The following is a 21,971-nucleotide window of genomic DNA, read 5'->3' on the forward strand; positions in this document are numbered from 1 at the left end:
TTAAGTTCCAAACTAGGAGGTTGAAATATCATATCAGGGCAAGGCCTCAGAACATAAAACCTCTTATAATGTTATTTCAGGTTCCTATCCTGGATGGTTAATGCCATATAATCATACATGTCAAACCTCCGTCCCACCCTTAAATCTAACTTGCTCAATTTTTTTTTCTAAATTAATGAACACAATTAGTTATAAGAACTATCTGAGGGAAAAGAGAACAGCAACACTTATCGAGTTGGCCTTCGTGCCACGTCCAAACACTGGTCCAAATTGGGTAAAGCTCCCGACGCTCCGCTTCACCACAAACGTTTTGGCCTGTGAAGGCCTTCCTCGCGGGGATACCGACCAGTTGCTGGACTCTCCAAACTCACACTGCGCTCCTGCTGCAAATAAAGAGCGTGTGCAAGGGATTACAACCCGAGCCTGAGTCATCCAAAAGGGACCGTTCTCGCGTCTGAAAATCACGGAATTATTTCACGACCTTTGTTCCCATGCGCACAAAAAGAAAACACTCAGGAAATCTATCAATTCTGGTTTTATTTACAAGCATAAAGTTTTGGTAACAGCTTTTACAATGGCTTGTTCCCCCCTCCTGTTTTCCATTTCAGTTTCTGTACTGCTGAGCAGATTCAGGACACCCATTTAATTTTCTATGAAAAGGACTCAGTGGAGACATGTTGTCCTGGATACAGAATATCTGTGATGGGGAACTGGTTGGAACTAGTAGTCTTTGTCCAAAGTGGCATGACACGGCTACAGGAGGAGGGCGGCAGAATTTCATGTCTACACTTCCAACGCTATACCATGAGTCTTAAAAACCATGGAAAAAGTTACAAGCTACCTTAACAAACTCCAAGAAGCCATGAAGGAGTAACATTAAAGAAATGGCGCTAATATTTAGGTATGAACTAATGTGCACACAGGTGATTATAACAAACCCTTTCTAACCCTTCTCAGTGCTCAGAGAACCGTTTTTAGCTTATGAGGCCACTGGGTGAAGCAAAATTTTAGCCCAATACTGATACGGCTCAATTCTCAATCATTGCACTGGTCCCTGTAGTATCTTTAAGTATAATACCCTCTCACTTTTTTTGCTTTTTTAAAATCTCTTTTAAATACTTTTTTTGTCTTTTTAAATGCTCAACTTCAAAACAGACTTAGCTTTTAAAAAAAGCATAAAAAAGTGAGAGTATTATACTTAGATACTACAGGGACCAGTGCAATGATTGAGAATTGAGCCGTATCAGTAATGGGCTAAATTTTTCCTTCACCCAGCGGCCTCATAAGCTAAAAACGGTTCTCTGAGCACTGAGAAGTGTTATAATTACCTGTGTGCACATTAGTTCATATCTGTTCGCAGTTTAGTGCACTTGGGGCAATCAATTATTCCTGAATATATATTTGGCTGATATTTAGGTGCCAAAATGAAGCACGCCGAGAGCCAAGTGCTATAAATTGCGCCTGAAGCTATGCCAGAGCAAAAGACGAGAGCTGTGGAAATGATGATCTTCATGCAAATGTTTACTGAACTGATGCAGATCAATGAATGGATCCAAAAGTCTTCATCAAAAGTAATGCTGGTCAGTCAGCAAATCCATATACAGTAAACTCCCACGAAATTGTGGTTCGCCAATCGCGGACTCAGTAATTTGCGTTATTTTCTGACCGCCACTTCCTTATACTAAAGTCAGGCTACACCAATCAGGAGCTGCTTTGACACACCAGATGGAAAATCTGGTAACCCTGAGTGCAGGCGTCTGGTAGGGGAGAAGCAAAAAACATGACATTTGAAATCAATGATTTTTTTTTATTATGGCATACATGAACAGCAAAGTACAAGAACAAACTGTTCCCTGTCGATGGGGAAGGCGGTGAATACCATCACCTGCAATTAATTCCTAAGTTAAGAAACCATGGCGTGGGAAACGCTTCGCTAACAAACAGGCCATTTTAACTGCATTTCAGCGAGAGGTGGTGCACATTAGCGATTCAAATAGTAACACAGTAGATGACGGCAGATATAGACCCGAATGGTCCATCCAGTCTGCCCAACCTGATTCAATCTAAAAATTTGTTGTTGGTTTTTTTAGCTATTACTGGGCAAGGATCCAAAGCTCTGCCCAGTACTTAGGTTTCAACTACTGAAGTCTCCGTCAAAGCTCACTCCAGCCCATCTACACCATCCCAGCCACTGAAGCCCTCCCCAATCCAACCTCAACCATCCCAGCCATTGAAGCCCTCCCCAGCCCATCCTCAGCCAAAGGCCATATACAGACACAGACCAAGCAAGTCTGCCCAGTACTGGCCTTAGTTCTTCAATATTTACTATTATTTTCTGATTCTAGATCCTCTGTGTTCATCCCACACTTTTTTGAACTCCGTCACCATTTTCATCTCCAGCACCTCTCTCGGGAGCGCATTCCATGCATCCATCACCCTCTCCGTAAAGAATAATTTCCTTACATTGCTCTTGAATTTACCACCCCTCAACCTCAAATTATGTCCTCTGGTTATACCATTTTCTTTTCTCTGGAAAAGATTTTGTTCTACGTTAATACCTTTCAAGTATTTGAACATCTGAATCATATCTCCCCTGTCCCTCCTTTCCTATAGGGCAGTGGTCTCAAACTCAAACCCTTTGCAGGGCCACATTTTGGATTTGTAGGTACTTGGAGGGCTGCAGAAAAAATAGTTAATGTCTTATTAATGAAATGACAATTTTGCATGAGGTAAAACTCTTTATAGTTTATAAATCTTTCCTTTTAGCTAAGTCTTAATAATAATATTGTAATTTATAGCTAAAGAGACATATGATCAAGAAACTATTTTATTTTACTTTTGTGATTATGATAAACATACCGAGGGCCTCAAAATAGTACCTGGCGGGCCGCATGTGGCCCCCGGGCCGCGAGTTTGAGACCACTGCTCTAGGGTATACATATTCCGGACTTCCAGTCTCTCCTCATACATCTTCTGGTGTAAACGTCCTACCATTTTCATCGTCCTCCTCTGGACCGCTTCAATCGATGGCAATGAACGGTGGAGAACCTGGGAGACCACTTTGAAGAATATGTTAACAGTTAAAAGTTTGTACTTGTATTTTGCTGTTCATGTTGTACACTGTATGCCAGTGTCCCGCAAACTTTGTCGAGCCACAACACACTAAACGTAGTGGTCGCGGCTAGAGGCATCTGTAAGTGCACGGACATCGCCCTGATGATGTTAGGTGCATGCATGATGTCATCACGTTGATCTCCGCCCAAGCGTGAAGGCCCTCTAGAAGGGCCCTGAGCTGCCAGTGGGGGGGGGGGGGTCCCAGCAGGGAAGAGGGCCAGAGAGGAGAGGCACTGGCGCCAGCTGATTGCCTACAGGAATTGCCTCTCGCCACGAGAGGAACATCCTGTAGGCAGTCAACCGGAGCCTCTCCTCCTCCTTCTCGCCGCGAGAGGCAATTCCTGTAGGTCAGTGTATCGCAAACCATGTTTAGTGTGCCCCGGCTCGCAAAAGGTTGCGAGACACTGCTGTAGGCAGTCAGCCGGTGCCTCTCCTCCCCCTCCCCCTCCCCCAGGCACGCCTGAAATCTCAGGATGCACAGTTTGCGATACAGTTGCTGTATGCCATAATAAAACGATGATTTCAAATGTCATGTTTTTTGCTTTTCCCCTACCAGAAACCCCTGCACTCATCTCTTGTGTGGTTGCAGCATTAAGAAGTACGTGTCATGCACTTTCAAACACATATATTTCCAGTGTTGGTGCATTTTTGAGAGAAAAAAAAATAGTTGCCATGGCTTATGAATCATCCCTCATGTATGTAACACATACTTACCTGGCTGGCACTGCAACCTATCTTTTTGAAAAATCCTTTTCTAGCAAGTTAGATGGTCCTGGCTTTGGAAAGGTACATTAGAGTTGCTTTTTCTTTCTCTCTCAGTATGAGGGGCAGGAGAAAAGATGTGGTATATAAACCCAAGGTTTAGTTTAGTTTAGTGAGGCAAATGTGTCTAGTAAAATGGAACAAGTATAGGGAAACCAAGCCATTGTGACATCACCAATGAGGTTGGCTCTTAGGCATTGGTGGAATGAGGCATTATGACATCACAATACGAGGGGCAGGTGAAAAGTTCTCAGCCCAACTAAGAAGAGAATGATGTGGAGCCATGAAACGTACAAGTCATTCCATACTTTTCTTCACATTTTTCATTTTAATGACTTTTCAATGAAAAGTGTGGAATAACTGCTACGTTTCATGGCCTCTTGGTTGGGCTGAGAACTTTTCAGAGGCCCCTCATATTTTTCTTAAAATTGCCTTAATCGGGACCATCTTAAGTTAATTGAAGCCCACCTGTGTCCATCACAGTAGCTGAGCTGATCCAAACATTCCTGGATAAAGAAAGAATCAAGTTGCCTCCATTGAGCTTGAAGTCAAGGTCTACACGTATTAAACACGGAGCTGCCTGAAGAACTCTGGCAAAACGCTAATCACTGCACCTCGGTCCCACATGCAAAACATAGACAAACCCCCTCAATAAATATGACATAAGAGATCACAGATCAGTAATAGAGATATGAAGGCAAAACACTGAACCTCGAACCTCGAGAAGTTGATTCGTAACACCAGAGAAATAAAAACTGAACATAAGAACAGCTGTGCTGGGTCAGACCAAAGGTCCATCTAGCCCAGTATCCCATCTTCACAATGGCCAATCCAAGTAACACGTACCTGGCAAAAACCCAAAGAGTAGAAACATTGCATGAAATGCAAAACAATCAAGAGATTCACATTGACTGAAGCTTAACATATTCCATTTAATAAATTCAAAATAAGACACTTTTTCTGCCTTAAATGTCTGAAGCTTTTATTTCTCCATTCTCTTTGGTCCTAGCGTCTCTTTCCTATGTTGTTCTGATTATGTCTTCTCTTTCCAGGATCTCCTGACACATCTTCTCTCTCCAGTTCTCTTCCCTCTCCATACTGTCCAGTCTCTCCCATCTGTATCCCTGTACCACATTTGCAGCACTGCCTCTCTATTTCCCTAACCTTAGTCCATCCAGCATCAACCCTCCATGCTCAGCATCTCTTCACTGTGTCCTGGTTCCTCCTCATGCCATTCTTCCCCCTTTCTCATCCCTTCCTCCTCCATCCCCAACCTAGGGCCAGTAACTCTCTCTCTCTCTCTCTCCTCTCCCCACATCCCCCGGTCCAGTATCTCTCTTTTGCTTTTCCCTCCACTATCTTTCCCCTTTACGAGTTTATAATCTCTCCCTCCTTCCTTCCATAGGTCCAGTATCTCCCTCTCAGCCTTGTCTCCCTTTCTTTCCCACCTCCCCAGCTCCAATCTCTCTCCTGCTCTTCTCAGTCCAGTCTCTCTCTATCTCTTCCAACTCTGCGGGTCTGGTATCCCTCTCCCTCCTTCCTCGATCCACATGATCCTGAAAAGTTGACTTCCACTGCTAGCAGGCGCAGCAATTAAGACAGGTTACCTCTGGCCAGCCCCTCTGCTGCATCTTACCCATGTGAAAACAGGAAGTTGCATCACAGGAGGCAGAACTTGACACAGGCCCTGTGACTGGCTAGAGCTAGCCTGTCTTAATCGCTGCCACTGCTAGCAACAGAAAACAATTTTTGAGAGGCATGGGGGAGGAGGAGGGAGTAAGATGCCTGACCCACGGAAAGGAAGAAATAGAGAGACTGAATGGGGGAAGGGGAAGAAAAGGGTAGAGATGCCAGATCTAAGGGAAGTTAGGGAGAAGAGGGAAGGAAGCACTTGAGAAGAGGGCTATCTTTACTTGTAACATAGTAAAAGTATTACAAACTGGTAAAAATAATACTTATTTACGAGTAAAGTATAGTAACGCACTATTTTGACTTCATTACTATACATTAAAAGCTAAATTGCTAGAGAATGGCTTGGATAGTACAACATATATTGTCCAACCAGGAAGGCAGTAGCAGCAGCATATTGAATAATAAGGTAGTGCTTTTTTTTTTTTTCCCAACCAGAACAGAAATGACAGAGAAGCATTTCTAGAGATTTAATGCCCCGTATTGTAGTCAATCAGCTTGCTTAAAAATCAAACCTCAGCTTTCAATAAAGTTTTCTCATTTTGAATTTTCTACTGCCATCATGTATCTGTGCGAAATTCCCTTTTAGGGAAACAAAACATTTCACAGGCAAAGCGACACTAGCCTCTCATTAACCGAGGACTGCTGCGCAAATCGCCTTTCTTGTCACGGGCTGGTTGCAACTCACAGCAGCTTTTCTCTTCCACGCTCACAGAAATACCTAAAGATTTTACCAGACCCCAGTAAAGCAATGTACAAAGACAGCCCTGCTAAAGCATGCATTAAAATAATGAGAAAGGAAAAGCCATTACGTTTTGTGTAGTGCAGCCCGCTGTGTTGCGTTTTCGCTTTTGGTTACGGGGCATCTTCTGACTACTAGTCTGGGAATTGTTTCTGAAACATTGCAAGCCAGAATCTCTCTCACACTTCTAAGGGTCTCTCTCTTAGGTCAGCGATGGCCAGACGATCCAGTTCAATAAACAAAATATTTTCTCTGAAGCGCCACTGACACCGTACTCTGCCCTCCCCTGAGTAACAACAGCTCTCCAGCCTCTGTACAACTGGCCTGGGGCCCTGAAGAATCTTTGCGGAAACTAGAGTGGGCTCCAATAACCCACATGTGCCATGCACTTTCTGACCCGGGGAGAGGGGGGGAATGAAAACTCCAGATTCTTCAACCCAGTATGATCTGAAGGGAATAAAAGCAACCTATCGTATCTTAAAAAAATTAAAGGTTTCTAAATAAAATAGCCTAATATTTTTTGTAAGTTTTATTCTGAGTTTTGAAGACTTTATTAGCTGCACAACCAAAGGGCCTCTGGTGATCCTCTGAGCAGGTGAGGAGTCTCTAGTCTCATTCCAAAATACATAACTTTTGAACTATCCACGGATCTTTTCTGGTCACTAGAAATCTGAATCTGCGTCCGTGAGCTCGTTGTCCATGAGGTTGGCCCTGGAGTGCCTGGGCACCAGGTTCGGCCTTTTCACTTGAGTTCTTGTGTTGTACGGGGAGGGGCCAGAGGACAGCGCGCCAGCTTCCACATCCATGGCTGAGTGCTGGAGCATACTGTTGTAATACCTCTCAGGGGGGAGGAATCTGCCACTCACTGGGTGAGGGGTCTGTCCTTGGGAAACTTCTTCGGGGGAGGCGACAAATAGGTTTAATGTCTTATATTTATTATAGAGTGCACTGTCCACAGCGTCATGTGGACTCATGCTGGATCCGTGCTCAGTGTAGGAGCCTGGCAGGATATTGTCCAGACCGGAGACCTCTCTGGCCCGAGAAACCAGGCACTTCTGCATGGGCAGCTTGGGAAGTCGAGGGATAGCAGATGAAGATCGATGCTTGTAGAGATCCAGGCCCGATAGCTTGTCTGGCCCCAGGTCCTTCTTCCGTCGTCTTTTCTTCTTCTTCCTGTTGGCTTTCTTCTCTGGTTCTCCAGGAATTTCAGCATCCATTAGCCATATATTTGTTCTTTTCTCTGGTGGCACTGAGGGGAAGAACCAAAAGAACTGACGGTTACCAGCACAGGCTATGTGGCAAACACCCCAAAGTGGCACTTAGCAGGCATAGCCTCCAATATACAAAGATATACCGAAGCCAACTAAGGGCGACCAAAACAGGTTTTCAGTTTCAGCCAAAATCAAATCTACTGCTGACATTTGCTGCTTGGTTTTGGCTGAAACTGAAGTTGCAATCAGCCCAGCCCCTACCCCCAATTCCCCCTCCTCCACCATTTTCATCACTGCTCCCCCCACACCCCCACCAAACCAAAGGAGCTGCCACTTTCTCCCTTCCTTCCTCTTTCACCTTCAAACATAATTAACCCTCCTCCTGAACCCACCTAAAGGCCACCCCCCTGGGCCTACTTTACTTCCCTGTTGGTCTAGCAGGGGTGTCAAATGTTGGTCTTCAAGGGCCTCAATCCAGTCGGGGTTTCAGGATTTCCCCAATGAATATGCATGAGATCTAATAGCAGTGCATGCAAACAGATCTCATGCATATTCATTGGGGAAATCCTGAAAACCTGACTGGATTACAGCCCTCAAGGACCGACATTTGACACCCATGGTCTAGTGGCAAGTCAGGGCAGAAGAGATCGCCAGTAACTCCTGCCTGTACCTAGGATTACCCACAACCCCACTCCCACATGAACAATGTGTCTCCTTCCCCGAGCTCTTGGCTATGTCTGGATGTCCTCTGTGCATGCGCAGGTGTTAACGCGATTGCATCATGCGCCTGCATGTGACGTCATCATGTCACATGCAGGCATAAGCGCAGAGGACATCCAGACACCGCTTCAAGCTCAGGGCCTTCCAGAACCCGGACAAACTGCCAGGTTTTGGAAATCCCTCCGGGCATCCAGACAGTCCTCTAAAAAAGGACCTGTCTGGGTCTTCCTGGACATCTAGTGACCCTACCTGTACTGGCTCCAATCTCAAAATGGCAGTCATGGCATCCATTATGATTGTAAAGATAGCATGGACAGGCCAATGGGATCACTTCTGCCCTAACTAGTCATTAGACCACCAGGGCGGTACAGTAGGCCAAGGGGACCTCTGGGTGGGTCTGGGGGAAAGCAAGGAAGAAAGTGAAAGTTTTTTTTGGTATGGAGAGAGGTAGGAAATGGAAGCTCTTTTGGTGTGTGGGGGGAATGGAAGAGAGCCATGGGACCTAGCGAAAAAGTTTTGGTTTCAGCCAAAAAAATGTACCAACATTTTTGGCTGAGATCGAAACAGGGCTGAATGAGAATTCTGGGCAGGTTTCAGCTTTGGTGCCGAAATTGAAATCCGACTGCCTCTAACAGCCATGTAATAACTCAATGTACAGTACTTTTAGTGCTGGTTGTTAGAATAGTCTCAGAGTGAGGTAAGTACAAAAGAAAATCTCAAAATTTAATCAGGGGTCTGAATTTAGGGACCTTTCAAGACAGAAATAACTGAAGAAAGGTCAGGAAAAAAAACAAAGAGGAAACCTCCCAGGTATAGACAGAGGGATCTGTCAGCTCTGGGACAGTTACCAAGTTAAAATGTTTTACAAAAACTTATCGGGGATTTTCCTAACAGGCATCGTATCTGTCTTTCCTTGCATTGACTGCCTGTTCTAACTTGAAGATCCTTCTCTCTGACTGGATACTGGAAGGGGGCTGTGGGTTCACAGCTAAGCACTGAGGTAGTGCATATTTTCATCAGACTGCAAACAGACATTATGTTTAATTACTGCTTCACAGATTCCATGCCAAACTATAAATATGTATGTTTTCCCCTACTACTTAGAGCTAATAAGAGTGATGGGAACACCTTTACTAGAAGATGCAGTGGAAGACAACACAGGGAAGCAGGGAAAAGGAGCTTAGTCAGCTTGGCGAGCTTCTCTGATGTTCATTAGAGGCTGTGTAAGAGAGCAGAGGACGCTGGGAGAAACGCTAATGGTCATTAGAGACTGCACAAGAGAGCAGAGGACGCTGAGAGAGTGCTGATGTTCATTAGAGACTGCATAAGAGAGCAGAGGACGCTGAGTAGAGAATGACACGGTGACTGTCTGTCTAAACAACCTATCACTATCTACTATCCATTACCAATTTCTCCTGGAAAAGTCCAGAATAACAATTGTAACTTAACGCATCCTTGATTATATGTACTGTAAAGCTACTGGAAATGTCCAGTCTTCTAAATTGTAATCCGCTTAGAACCGCAAGGCACAAGCGGAATAGAAATCACAAATGTAATGTAATGTAACCCGCCGAAACGGGGAGGAGAAAAAACTGGTTGCCAGAGGTACGGCGACAAGGCCATTTACTGCCCCGTGAAGCAGTGAATGGCCTTGTTCCCGCAGTTAAGTATTTTGCGAGTGTTGCCTCACTTATCGCCCCTCCCGATCACGCAGTCCAGCAGCCCCCTCCCTCCTTCCTGATCGCCACGGTCCAGGCATCTCCCTCCCTCCCTTCCCCTTCGATGGCGATTTTCATTTTTCTGTCTCCGAGCAGCACGAGCCTTTAAACAAGTCGCGCGTGCGGCTGCCTGAAACTTCTCCTCTGACCCAACCGGAAACAGAAAGTTGCGTCAGAGGAGACGTTTCAGTGCGGATGCACACAATTTGTTTAAAGGCTCGGGCCACTCGGAGATAGAAAAATGAAAAGCGCCAGCGAAGGTAAGGGGGAGGGAGGGAGATGCCCAGACCGCAGCAATCAGGAGGGAGCGGGCTGCTGGACCGCGCGATCGGAAGGGGCGATAAGTGAGGCAACATGAGTAAAATACTTAACTGCGGGTACAAGGTCATGCACTGCTCCATGGGACAGTGAATGGCCTTGTCCCTGTACCCATGGCAACCAGTTTTTTTTCCTCCCCGCTTTGGCGGGTTACTTGCGGCTAGCCACAGGCAAAAGTCACTCAGCATCCTCTGCTCTCTTACGCAGTCTCTAATGAACATCAGTGCTCTCTCAGTGGGGAGGAAAGGGGGAGGGGAGAAAAGTGAAGGAGTGGGAGAGTGAGTGCCAGAACTCAATGAGTGAGAGTGACTGGGTGACTGCTGGGGCTGGGGAATGCTGGGAGTGAGGGAAAATTTGAGAGAGAGTGTGAGTGACTGTTGAGGCTGAGGACAGTTGAAGAGGGATTTGAGAGAATGAGAGTGACTTTTGGACTCAAGAGGTTAGACATTGAGAGTGAATGCTAGGGTTGGTGAGTAGCAGGGAGGAGAATAATGTGTGACTGCTGGAGTAGGAGTGAGGCCTGTGTGACCGTGATTGCTGGAGGAAGAGGGTTGAGGAAAGACACTAGAAGTGATTGATGGGACAGGAGAGGGTGACTGCTGGAACTGATAAGGTTACCATATGGCTCCAGAAAAAGGAGGACGGATTGAAACATCCGGGTTTTACTTCCAATGGAAGTAAAACCCAGATGCCTCCATCTGTCCTCATTGCTTCCATTAGAAGTAAAACCCAGATGTCTAAATCCATTCTTCTTTTTTCTGGAGCCATATGGTAACCCTAGCTCAGTGACTGCTGGAGGAGTGAGGCGGAAAGACTGGGAGTGATTTGCTGGGGGGAAGAAGTAGAGAATCCACGAGTGTGCGCCAATTGGGATCATGGATAAAGCTGGAGTGGGAAGGCCAAATGCCCAGAAAAGAGGTCAAGTTACCAGAGAAAAGGGGAGCGACCAAGCTTCTCTGGTACATTTCACTAGGCATCAGCAAGTTTTCATATCGTTTCGCTCAGTCAGAAGGTAGTAGAAACGTACCTGGTGTCGTTGTCGGCGTGACAGAGATGTCCTGAGGTAAAATGGCCCCTCTCCTAGCCACCATCTTGGTTACTTGCTGAGCCCAGGCAGAAGACATGTCAGCTGATGGCTCATTCAGGTCAAAGTTCAAGCCCGCTGGAAAAAAAGGCACAAGACGATGTAGATCACGATGTGATTGTATTTCTAAGCACCTAGGACAGTTTTTGTTGCATGTCGCTGACTAGAAACAGTGTCCCAGTGCAATGCTGCACCCCCTCCCCCCCCAGCAGCTCGTCTCCTTTGTTCTGACACACCGAGCTTGGCGGCAGCTTCAGGCCTGAACTCCACACGGAACCTTGAACAATAGGTGTGATGCGCTGCCGTGGCAACCAGAACCCTACCACCATGTCACAGTTCTCAGAGGGTGGCGAAGAAGGATCTTGAAATCTGAGGTAATCGACTGAAACACAGCAAATGTCGCAGATAGAGACCTACGCACACCAGGCAGTCTGCTCGACCAGGAGGCCAGAGCTGAATCCTGGCACAGACCCCACTATTTACAATCTAAATACAAAAGCTGTGAACGTAGGTAGAGACAAGCAATTTGAACTACAGTGTGTTACAGGAGGAAAAGTCTCAGAACCCCGTCAGGGAGGAACCCTCCTGTAATTAGAGAGGGTAAATAACTTCATAGGCCTAAAATCCTCCTGAACACCACTGAATGTTTCATACGGCCAAAATGTTGCTCAAATGCAGGTAACACTCAAAAAGATGTATAAATTGCAATTTAGAAACAAATGTTTAGGGAAAATGTTAGAACTTATCTACAATCCGACACAGGCTCCCAACCCCACCGATGATGGCCATGCATTTCGCCTCGTGCCTGCTTCAGAGAAGATAAGTTCTAAAGAGGTTCTGAGGCTTTTCCTCCTGTAACACACTAGTTTAAATTGCTTGTTTTTACCTACGTTCACTGCTTTTGCATATAGATTATCATTCTAGCTGTGCTAGTGGTTTTGATTTGTGATTTTGCGAACCCCACTATTTACCCTTCTCCATTGAGAATATTGTTTGCTCGTATCTTTTTATCAGTTCTTAATCCATAATAAAACATTACCTCCTCTCTGGAGAGTTGCGCGGGGACAGAAATCCCACCCACCCCCACCCGTCCCTGCCAGGATCCTCTCCGTCTCCACCCAGATCCTCTCCGTCCCCACCCATCCCCGCAAAGAATTACCTCCATCCTTGCCCGTCCCCATAAAAAGTAGCAATTACTTCTGACCGGATCATCAATTCCACAGTTTCTTATCTGTTCACGCTCCTGTTTTCCTTGTGGAATCTCTTTGGTGGAACCCTTTTTTGTTTTCTGTTCAGGTAATTAACTTATAAACCCTCTCTTTTACTAAGGCTGACGTGTCCATTATATTATACGGACAAATCCTGCTTCCAAAGCCTTCCATCCCCGTGGGAGTCCCGTTAGCTAGAGGGGGGTCCCCGTGGGCCAGAGGGGGGTCCCTGTGGGAGTCCCGTGGGTTAGGGGGGATTCCCGCGATCCCCGTGCAGACCTCTACTCCTCTTGCATTACTTTCTAATTTCCTCAGGAGTCTTGCATGAGATACTTTGTCAAATGCCTTTTTAAAATCCAAATATACAATTATGAACCGGCTCACCTTTATCCACATGTTCATTCACCTCTTCAAAGAAATGCAGTAGATTGGTGAAACAAGATTGCCCCTGACTAAATCCATGTTGGCTCTGTCTCATTAATCCATGCTTATGAACAGTCTCTGTCATTTTGCTCTTTATAATTGTCTCCACCATTTTGCTCGGCACCAATGTCAGCTCACCGATCTATAGTTTGACAGGGGTATCCTTAACCTCTATCTCTCCCTGCCAATTTTGGGGCACAGTCTGTAGCCGTTTGCCTGGCATCAGACCTACTCCCCAACTACTGCTGCTGAAGCCACTCCAGCCTTGATCCGTATCTGGTTTTGCCATTTACGGGACCCAGACCGCAGAAGTCTGCTCCGCATCGGTCGTACTTACCAACCTCTGGCAATACTGTCAAAGCTCACTCTAGTTCTGAGATAATTTAAGTTTTGCTTTAACTCTAGACAACGTGAAGGCAGTTATTGGTAATATGACTGTGTATTATTGTAATTTTAATGACGTTAGCAGTTAGCACTGTTAGTGGCTGATAATGACAACCCTATCCTGGAGGACCACCAGCCAGTCAGGTTTTCAGGATAGCTCTAATGAATATGCATGGAGCAGATTTGCATGCATGTCACCTCCATTATATGCACATCTCTCTCATGCATAACCTTTAGGGCTATCCCAAAAACTCAACTGGCTTGTGGTCCTCCAGGACAGAATTGGGAAACACTGAAAGGGATGCTAAAAAATAAATAAAATTAAAAAAATAACTCCTGACGGACTTTCCAAAACCCGGCAGTTTGTCTGGGTTATGGAAAGTCCCAAGCTCCGGCCGCGTCTGGAGCACCCTCAACAAGCGTGTGCGGACAACGTCACATGCATCCGCGCATGCTGGAGGCCCTCCAGATGCGGCCTGGAGGTCGGGAAAAAAAGATGAGGCTTTTTGGGGCGTGGCTGGAGGTGGAATGGGGGCGTGGCTGGAGACAGAGCAGTGCAAGGGTGAAGGCAGAACAGGACGGGGCTATGCGTCGGGGTTTATCCGACATTAAATATGGTAACTCTATCCTGCCCTGATCAGTCCTGATTACCCCAGTACCAGTCATCCTTTCATTTCTGATTCTGAAACCTCTTCCAAAAGAGAGATTAAGACTCTCTCAGATCACATTGTCACATTCTATCACCTATTGCCCTCTAGAGGTGTACACAGTATTTGCACCATATCAGTAGGGATATACAGAGAGATGGCCCACTGGGTCTAGCATTTAGTCATGTTGGTAAAATATGCTGTATCTGATCATCAACTGCAGTGGTCTCAAACATGCAGCCAATCAGGTACTATTTTGCGGCCCCGCGGTCTGTACTAGTGCAGCGTCCTCCAGCTTCCCCCCTAGCCTCCCGGTCTTAGTTTCAGCTAATTACCGCAGCCTGCAGAGAGGATCACCGGTGCTGTAGCGATCCTTGCAGGCTGCAGTCGTCCTCAGCAGCACGTTCCCTCTGCCACGATCCTGCCCCTGACGTCAGAGGAGGGGTAGGACCATGGTAGAGGGAACGTACTGTGGAGGCCGATGGCGGCCTGCATGAAGCGCTACAGTACCAGCGATACTCTCTGCAGGCTACGGTAATTAGCTGAACCTAAGACCGGGAGGCCAGAGGGGAAGCTGGAGGATGCTGCAAAGAAGGGGGGAACATGCAGGCCTTTGGGGGGGGGGAGATTTATAAATTATAAAGAGTTTTATCGCATGCAAAATTGTCATAAGACATTAAGTATTTTTTTTTCTGCAGCCCTCCAGGTACCTACAAATCCAAAATATGACCCTGTAGAAGGTTTGAGTTTAAGACCACTGATCAACCAGGAAATCATAGACAATTACTACTCATTTCTTCAACACTGCTAGAATTACACATGCAAGTACTTTCTCTGTCCCTAGTGCAGGGGTGTCAAAGTCCCTCCTCGAGGGCCGCAATCCAGGGATTTTAGGATTTCCCCAATGAATATGCATGAGATCTATTAGCATACAATGAAAGCAGTGCATGCAAATAGATCTCATGCATATTCATTGGGGAAATCCTGAAAATCTGACTGGATTGCGGCCTTCGAGGAGGGACTTTGACACCTGTGCCCTAGTGGGTTCACAATCTAAGGTCTTTTTTTTTTTTGTACTTGGGTCAAGTGACCTGCCCAGAGTCCCAATTTGCTGCAGTAGGAATTGAACCCAGTTCCTCAGGATCTCAACTAACTCACTGCACTAACCATTAGGCTACTTCTCCCAATAGATTTAGGGCAGAAAATGTCAAGCAAAACCTGCAGCTGGTTTCTGGAAAACAGGCTAAAAACAGGAGCGATATCAGCACAGTCTAGGGCAGGGGTGGGCAACTCCGGTCCTCAAGGGCCGGAATCCAGTCGGGTTTTCAGGATTTCCTCAATGAATATGCATGAGATCTATTTGCATGTACTGCTTTCAATGCATATTCATTGAGGAATCCTGAAAACCTGACTGGATTCTGGCCCTCGAGGACCGGCGTTGCCCACCCCTGGTCTAAGGGTTACCAGATTTCTTAATGAAAGAAAGAGGACACTTGGCCCCTCCCCCGTCTCTTCTTTCCCCGAGTCCTGGCCATGACTGGTGGGCCTCCAAGCTTGCACGGATACAACGTGACGATGCCACGTGCATGCGCATGACATCATGGCGTCGCCTCCATGCACGCTCGGGCCCCTTCCAAAACCCAGACAAACTGCCGGGTTTTGCAAATCTGTTCAGGCACCCGGAGATTCCTCTAAAAAGAGGACAAGTCCAGGTTTTCCTGGATATCTAGTAACCCTAGCGCAGTCTCAATGACAGCATTTTTTAGAACTGAGAGCCACATACTTCAGGTAGAGTTTCCAAAGCTAGGGTTGCCAGTTTTTATGATTGTAAAATCCGGACACCCTGGGCCCGCCCTCCAGGCCCGCCCAACACTGCCCCACCCCACTGCCTGCTTTGGTCGGGCAGGAGGCAATCCGCGCATGTGCGCGTGACCAGCGATGACGTGTGTGTGACATCATCGCGTGGCTCCCGCGCATGCGTGGATTGCCTCCTGCCCTTCGCGATTGAGAGGAGGCTTTTCGAAACCCGTTCAAAGTGCCGAGTTTTGAAAAACCTCAAAAGGAGGACATGTCCTGGGAAACCCAGACATCTAGTAACCCTATCCAAAGTGACTCTTGAGAAACGTCTTGCAAATGAAAGTCCTGGGAAGGCGTATTTGTGCTCTGTATCTGGGAAGATAGGTGTGTGGGAAAGCCCACAGCCAGAAGCAGGAAATGCATGCATATCTCACCCACGGGTCCATCGTGTGTTACCGTCTGCATGCTGAAGGACAGCTCCTTGCCTGGGTTCCCCAGAAGCTCTTTCCTCTTGGAGAAGGCTTTGGCTATCATCTTGCTCTTCTTAATTCTTTTGGGCTCATTGTCACTTCGGCCCAGGATCCTGGTGAGAGACAGAGGAAAGCTAAGCAGCAGGGACAGGCCCGCAATCTATTCTGTGGTCTCCAGAGTCACAAACCCCTTCCCCGGGAATTCATTTGACAAACGGCTGCTTTGTGGGCCAGACGTGTGGGACCTACAGCTTAGCATTGACAGTTATTGGTCATCTTCTTTTTCGTGATTTTTCTTTTTCTAGTTAGGGTGGAAAGGACAAAAATACCCACAGATGTGATCGGAGATCATTAGGGAGAGAGGGATGGGTGAGATGGGTCAAGCTTTAATAAAGGAAAAGCCAGGGCAGCAGCAGCATTCGTAATCTAGGGGTCATTTTTGACTCCTCTCCCTCGTTCACCATCCATATACAACATATCGCTAAAACTTGCCAGTTCTTCCTCTAGAACAGTGGTTCCCAAATCTGTCCTGGGGGACCCCCCCAGCCAGTCAGGTTTTCAAGATATCCCTAATGAATATGCATGAGAGAGATTTGCATACCTGTCACTTCCATTATATGCAAATCTCTCCCATGCATATTTATTAGGGATATTGGGGGTATTGGTGGATACAACAATGAAGCCAGCGGCGCAATGTGCAGCGGCCTCAAAGAAAGCGAACAGAATGCTGGGCATAATCAAAAAAGGTATCACTACCAGAACGAAGGAGGTCATCCTGCCATTGTATCGAGCAATGGTGCGACCACATCTGGAATACTGTGTCCAATACTGGTCGCCGTACCTTAGGAAAGACATGGCGATACTTGAGAGGGTCCAGAGGAGAGCAACTAGGATGATAAAGGGAATGGAGAACCTTTCATATGCCGAAAGGTTGGACAAACTGGGGCTCTTTACCCTGGAAAAGCGGAGACTGAGAGGAGACATGATACAGACGTATAAAATCATGAAAGGCATAGAGAGGGTGGATAGGGACAGATTCTTCAGACTAGCGGGGACAACAAAAACAAGAGGTCACTCAGAAAAACTGAGAGGGGACAGATTCAAAACGAATGCAAGGAAGTTTTTCTTCACTCAGAGGGTGGTGGACACCTGGAACGCGCTTCCAAAGGAGGTAATAGGACAGAGTACAATACTGGGTTTCAAAAAGGGACTGAAGGGGATTGCAGGGTATAGATAGAAGGTTACTCTACAGGACAAAAGCGAAAAGCATATGTGAGTTTTAGGGTAGGAGCACTATCAGGTCCTGGACCTGAGGGGCCGCCGCGTGAGCGGACTGCCGGGCACGATGGACCTCCGGTCTGACCCGACAGAGGCAAGTCTTATGTTCTTATGTTCTTATATCTTGAAAACCTGACTGGCTGGGGGTCCCCCAGGACAGGTTTGGCAACCACTGCTCTATAATATTACCAAAATCCGACCCTTCATCTCTGAAAACATTACCAAAACATTTATCACGCCCTCATCACCTCGTGCTTAGACTACTGCAATTCGCTACTCTCGGGCCTTCCGCTTAGCCATCTCGCCTCCCTCTAATCCGTCCAGAATTTGGCTGCACAACTCATATTCCAGGCTTTACTCATGTTCCCCCTCTCCTAAAGTCACTTCATTGGTTTCCCATCCATTTCCAAATACTATTTAAACTCCTCTTACTGACCTATGTGCTCACTATCTCTCTTCACTTATCTCCCCCCTATGATTCCCCCCCCCCCCCATGAGCTCCATTCTATCCCTTCTCTTCAACTGCCAATTCCAGACTCCGTCCTTTCTGCCTTGCTGCACCGTAAGCTTGGAACAAGCTGCCCAAGTCCCTACGGTGGGCTCTGTCTCTGGCAGTGTTCAAGGCCCAGTTAAAAGACCACCTCTTTGAGAGTGCTTTTGACGCCTAACTCCTCTCACCTTGGGTTCTGCATCCCCTACCCTCTACGTCATGTCTGCCTGTCCAAGTTAGATTGTAAGCTCTTCCGAGCAGGGACCGTCTATAAATGTCAAAATGTCCAGTGCTGCATACGCCTTTCAGTGCTATATAAGTGATAAGTAGTAGCAGTAGTAGCAGCATTTGGGGGGCTGGCAGAAGAGCATTTCACTCCGTCGAAAATTACAAAGACTAGAGAACACTTGATGAAACTGCAGGGAAAAAAAACTTTTAAAACCAATAGGAGGAAATATTTTTTCACTCGGAGATTATCTCGGAGAGAGCGAGACCAGAAGGCTTTGAGCATGCGCAAATGCTCAAAGCCTAGTCCAGCCCGGCGCAGGAAGAAGGAGGATCTCTCCCGCCCAGCCCAGCCCAGCCCAAACCAACGAGGGAGGATCTTCAGGCACTGGCACTGGCACGTCCTGTGCATTGGTGCTGGTGCCGGTGCCCAATCGGGTAAGAGATGTTTTGCGGTGCTGGGGGGATGTAGGATCGCGGGGGAAGGGGGGTGACGCGAGCGGGGGGGGGGGAGGATGCCGGTTCGCCGGAGGTTTTAGCATGCGCGGTATACGCGTGTGCGCGCTATATTAAATTTTTTTTCACATAAATTTGTGTTCCCCGCGCGCTATACCCGTGTGCGCGTTTTACACTGGTGCGCGGTATATGGGTGAAAATACGATACACAGTGACCACTGCACCAGCTTTGCAGAAGAATAAGGAACTGGGAGAGGGGGGGGGGGCGCTTGGGAAAGATGGAGGTCATGCTTAGATAACCTTTGTGAAGCCCCAGAGACAGGCTGTTGGGGACAGATAAGTTAGGTGGGTTTTTTTTGATCACCGCCCCAAGTCTGGTAATGGCCAATTAAGAGAGAAAATATGTATCTATAACCAATCAATTAAATATGCTAACGGCCTTTACCAATCAGAGTAGGCTATTAAGATTTCAATTGAAAGCTGTAAAAGTATAACTGTGGCTGTGGAATAGGGAAGTTGGAGCAGACAGGGAATTCCACATTCTGCAGGTGTGGTTTATCTTCTCTCTCCTTGCCTCAGATACCTGTATTCTGATATAATCCCGTATGCTGCTTTTTGCTTTATAATAAATTTACCAATTTGAGAAACAACATCTGCACACTGCATTCATCACATTGCTTTTCTTAGGGCAGGGGTAGGCAATTCCAGTCCTCGAGAGCCGGAGCCAGGTCAGGTTTTCAGGATCTCCACCATGAATATGTATGAGATGGATTTGCATGCACTGCCTCCTGGAGATGCATATTTATTGTGGATATCCTGAAAACCTGACCTGGCCCTGGCTCTCGAGGACCGGAATTGCCTACTCCTGACTTGGGGAAAGCAATGGGGAAATCAGAACTACAAGTCCCAGCATGCCACGGGGTAAACCCAAGCCTATATCAATCCTGTCCTGCGAATCTGGATTCAGTTGGCAGCTCTAGGTCTATATCATTGCACCCTGAACAAAACTGAATAGACCCGATAAGCCCTAACGGTTGATGCCATTCTTTGTTTAATCTGGTCTGGGAAACTCAGGAAGGGAGGGAGAGCTCCTACCTGCACCAGGTGCGCTTCCAGATGAGAAGCGTGGCTTTGGTCCACACCCAGGTACTCATGGAGATGCCGGTACCAAACATGGCAAAGAGGTTGATCTTCTCTACCAGCAGACTGGGCCGGTTCTTGATCTCACAGTCAGGGATGGGCTTGTTGGTTTGTACCGCTATGGTCACATTAGCCTCACACCTGGGAAGAAGACATACTGCTTACACAGGGGCCGGTTTTAGACGTGCCGGGGCCCAGGGCAGAATTAAGGAGGGGGCCCCCCAATCTCTTCTCCTCCCTGAACCTTCCCCTTCACTTTCACAATCTCCTCATCTGCTCTTACTATCACACATTTAAAAAAAACCTTTAAATGACTTCTTCACACAAATAACCCAGACAGACCTTTATTAAATACGTAACAAGAGATCACAAATAGAAATAATTGAACTGGGAACCCCAAGAAATTATCCTCAGCAATTGACATATTTGTTTACAAAATACCTTAAGGATAATTGATAGAATTCTCTGTTAATCTTTATATGCTGATAGTTACTGATTCTCCTTTTCTATTGCTCATCTCTAAACTCTGAGATTATCTTTTGTTAACCGGTTCGAGGCCCTTCGGGGAATGATCCGGAATATAAAATCAAGGATTAGATTAGATTATTACAGCACTGGAGAAATAAAACCAGATATGCACTTCTTCAAGTACTGTTTTCAGTTGGGTGGGGATTGGCCGAGTCCTGGTTATAAGAATCCAAGCCTTTTCTAATAAACAGTTTTTTGGGGAAAAAAGTGGCTAGGGCTTTTCAGCCTGGAGAAAAGGTGGCTCAGGGGAGATATGATAGAGGTCTATAATATAATGCGTGGAGTGGAGCAGGTAGATTTGAGTCGCTTGTTTACCCTTTCCAAAAATACTAGGACCAGGGGGGATTGCCATTAAGCCACAAAGTAGTACATTTGAAACAAATCGGAGAAGATATTTTTTCCCTCAATGTGTAATTAAACTCTGGAATGCATTGCCAGAAAATGTGATAAAAGCAGTTAGCTTAGAGCAGGGGTGCCCAACACGTCGATCGCGATCGACAGGTCGCTCGCTCAGGCGACCCCAGTCAATCGCAGAGCGGGTTCCCTTCTTCCCTTCTCTTTTTTCCCCTCCTGACTGGCCTGCTCCTGAATTCTACTGCTGCCTCCGCTGCTCAACATTTAAAAAAAAACAAAAAAACGGCTTGGAGAATTTATGCTCCGGGGGCTAACGTGTGCTTGTACCGGCTTCCCTTCTCTTCCCTCTGAAACCGGAAGTTATGTCCGGGGGGGGGGGGGGGAGAGAGAAGGGAAGCCGGCACGCACATGTTAGAGCCCCATTCGCGGGCTAAAGCGGGAGACAGGTCAGTGAAGCTTGCAATTTGCTCTTCTTGCTGCCAGGTCCTGCCTACTTTCTGTTTCCTCAAAGGCAGGACCCGGCAGCATTTCTCCCAATAGGTCGATCTTGGGCCGATCAGCCTTCCTCTCCCCGACGTCAATTCTGCCATCGGAGAGAGGAATGCTGGTGGGCCTGAAGCAAGGAGAGCTTGGCCGGCGGCGGGTGGGTTTGGGGGCCTGTTATCCGATGGCAGCGGCAGTGGCAGTGGCTTGGGGGAGGGCAGGGAGGGAGAAAGAGGGCAGGCAGGGAGACAGAAGGAAAGAAGAGAAACAGAAAAAAGAAAGGGGGAATGAAGAGAGAAAGAAAGAGAGGGCAGGGAGAGAAGAAGAAAACGTTGGGGGGGAATGAGGTCAGGAGGAGAGGAAGCATACAGGCTAAAAGAAGGGAAGAAAGATTGGATGCACAGTCAGAAGAAGAAAGTGCAACCAGAGACTCATGAAATCACCAGACAAGGTAGGAAAAATGATTTTATTTTAAATTTAGTGATCAAAATGTGTCTGAATTTATATCTGCTGTCTATATTTTACAATATGGTCCCCTTTTACTAAACCGCAATAGTGGTTTTTAGCGCAGGGAGCCTATGAGCGTCGAGAGCAGCGCTTGACATTCAGCGCAGCTCCCTGCGCTAAAAACTGCTATCGTGGTTTAGTAAAAAGGGAGGGGGTGGGCATTTGTCTATTTTTGTATGGTTGTTACAGTGCATAGAGTCATCTGCTTTGACCTCTTTGAAAA

At 46.8% G+C, this 21,971-nt stretch overlaps 1 protein-coding gene across 1 annotated transcript in view; it reads right to left on the reverse strand.

The window, feature by feature from the left end:
* Positions 1 to 5,935: 5,935 nt before the first annotated feature.
* The window catches only part of SMO (smoothened, frizzled class receptor), a 47,786-nt gene continuing 31,750 nt past the window's right edge, over positions 5,936 to 21,971 (reverse strand). The window contains exons 9-12 of the mRNA XM_033959213.1: positions 19,832 to 20,017; positions 16,252 to 16,400; positions 11,302 to 11,436; positions 5,936 to 7,556 (exon numbers count right to left, since the gene is read on the reverse strand). Coding sequence (XP_033815104.1) covers positions 6,970 to 7,556; positions 11,302 to 11,436; positions 16,252 to 16,400; positions 19,832 to 20,017 — 1,057 coding nt within the window. The 3' untranslated portion in view covers positions 5,936 to 6,969. The remainder of the gene's footprint in view (positions 7,557 to 11,301; positions 11,437 to 16,251; positions 16,401 to 19,831; positions 20,018 to 21,971) is intronic.

Source organism: Geotrypetes seraphini, chromosome 9 (assembly GCF_902459505.1).
Source record: "Geotrypetes seraphini chromosome 9, aGeoSer1.1, whole genome shotgun sequence".
NCBI classification, from domain to species: Eukaryota; Metazoa; Chordata; class Amphibia; order Gymnophiona; family Dermophiidae; genus Geotrypetes; species Geotrypetes seraphini.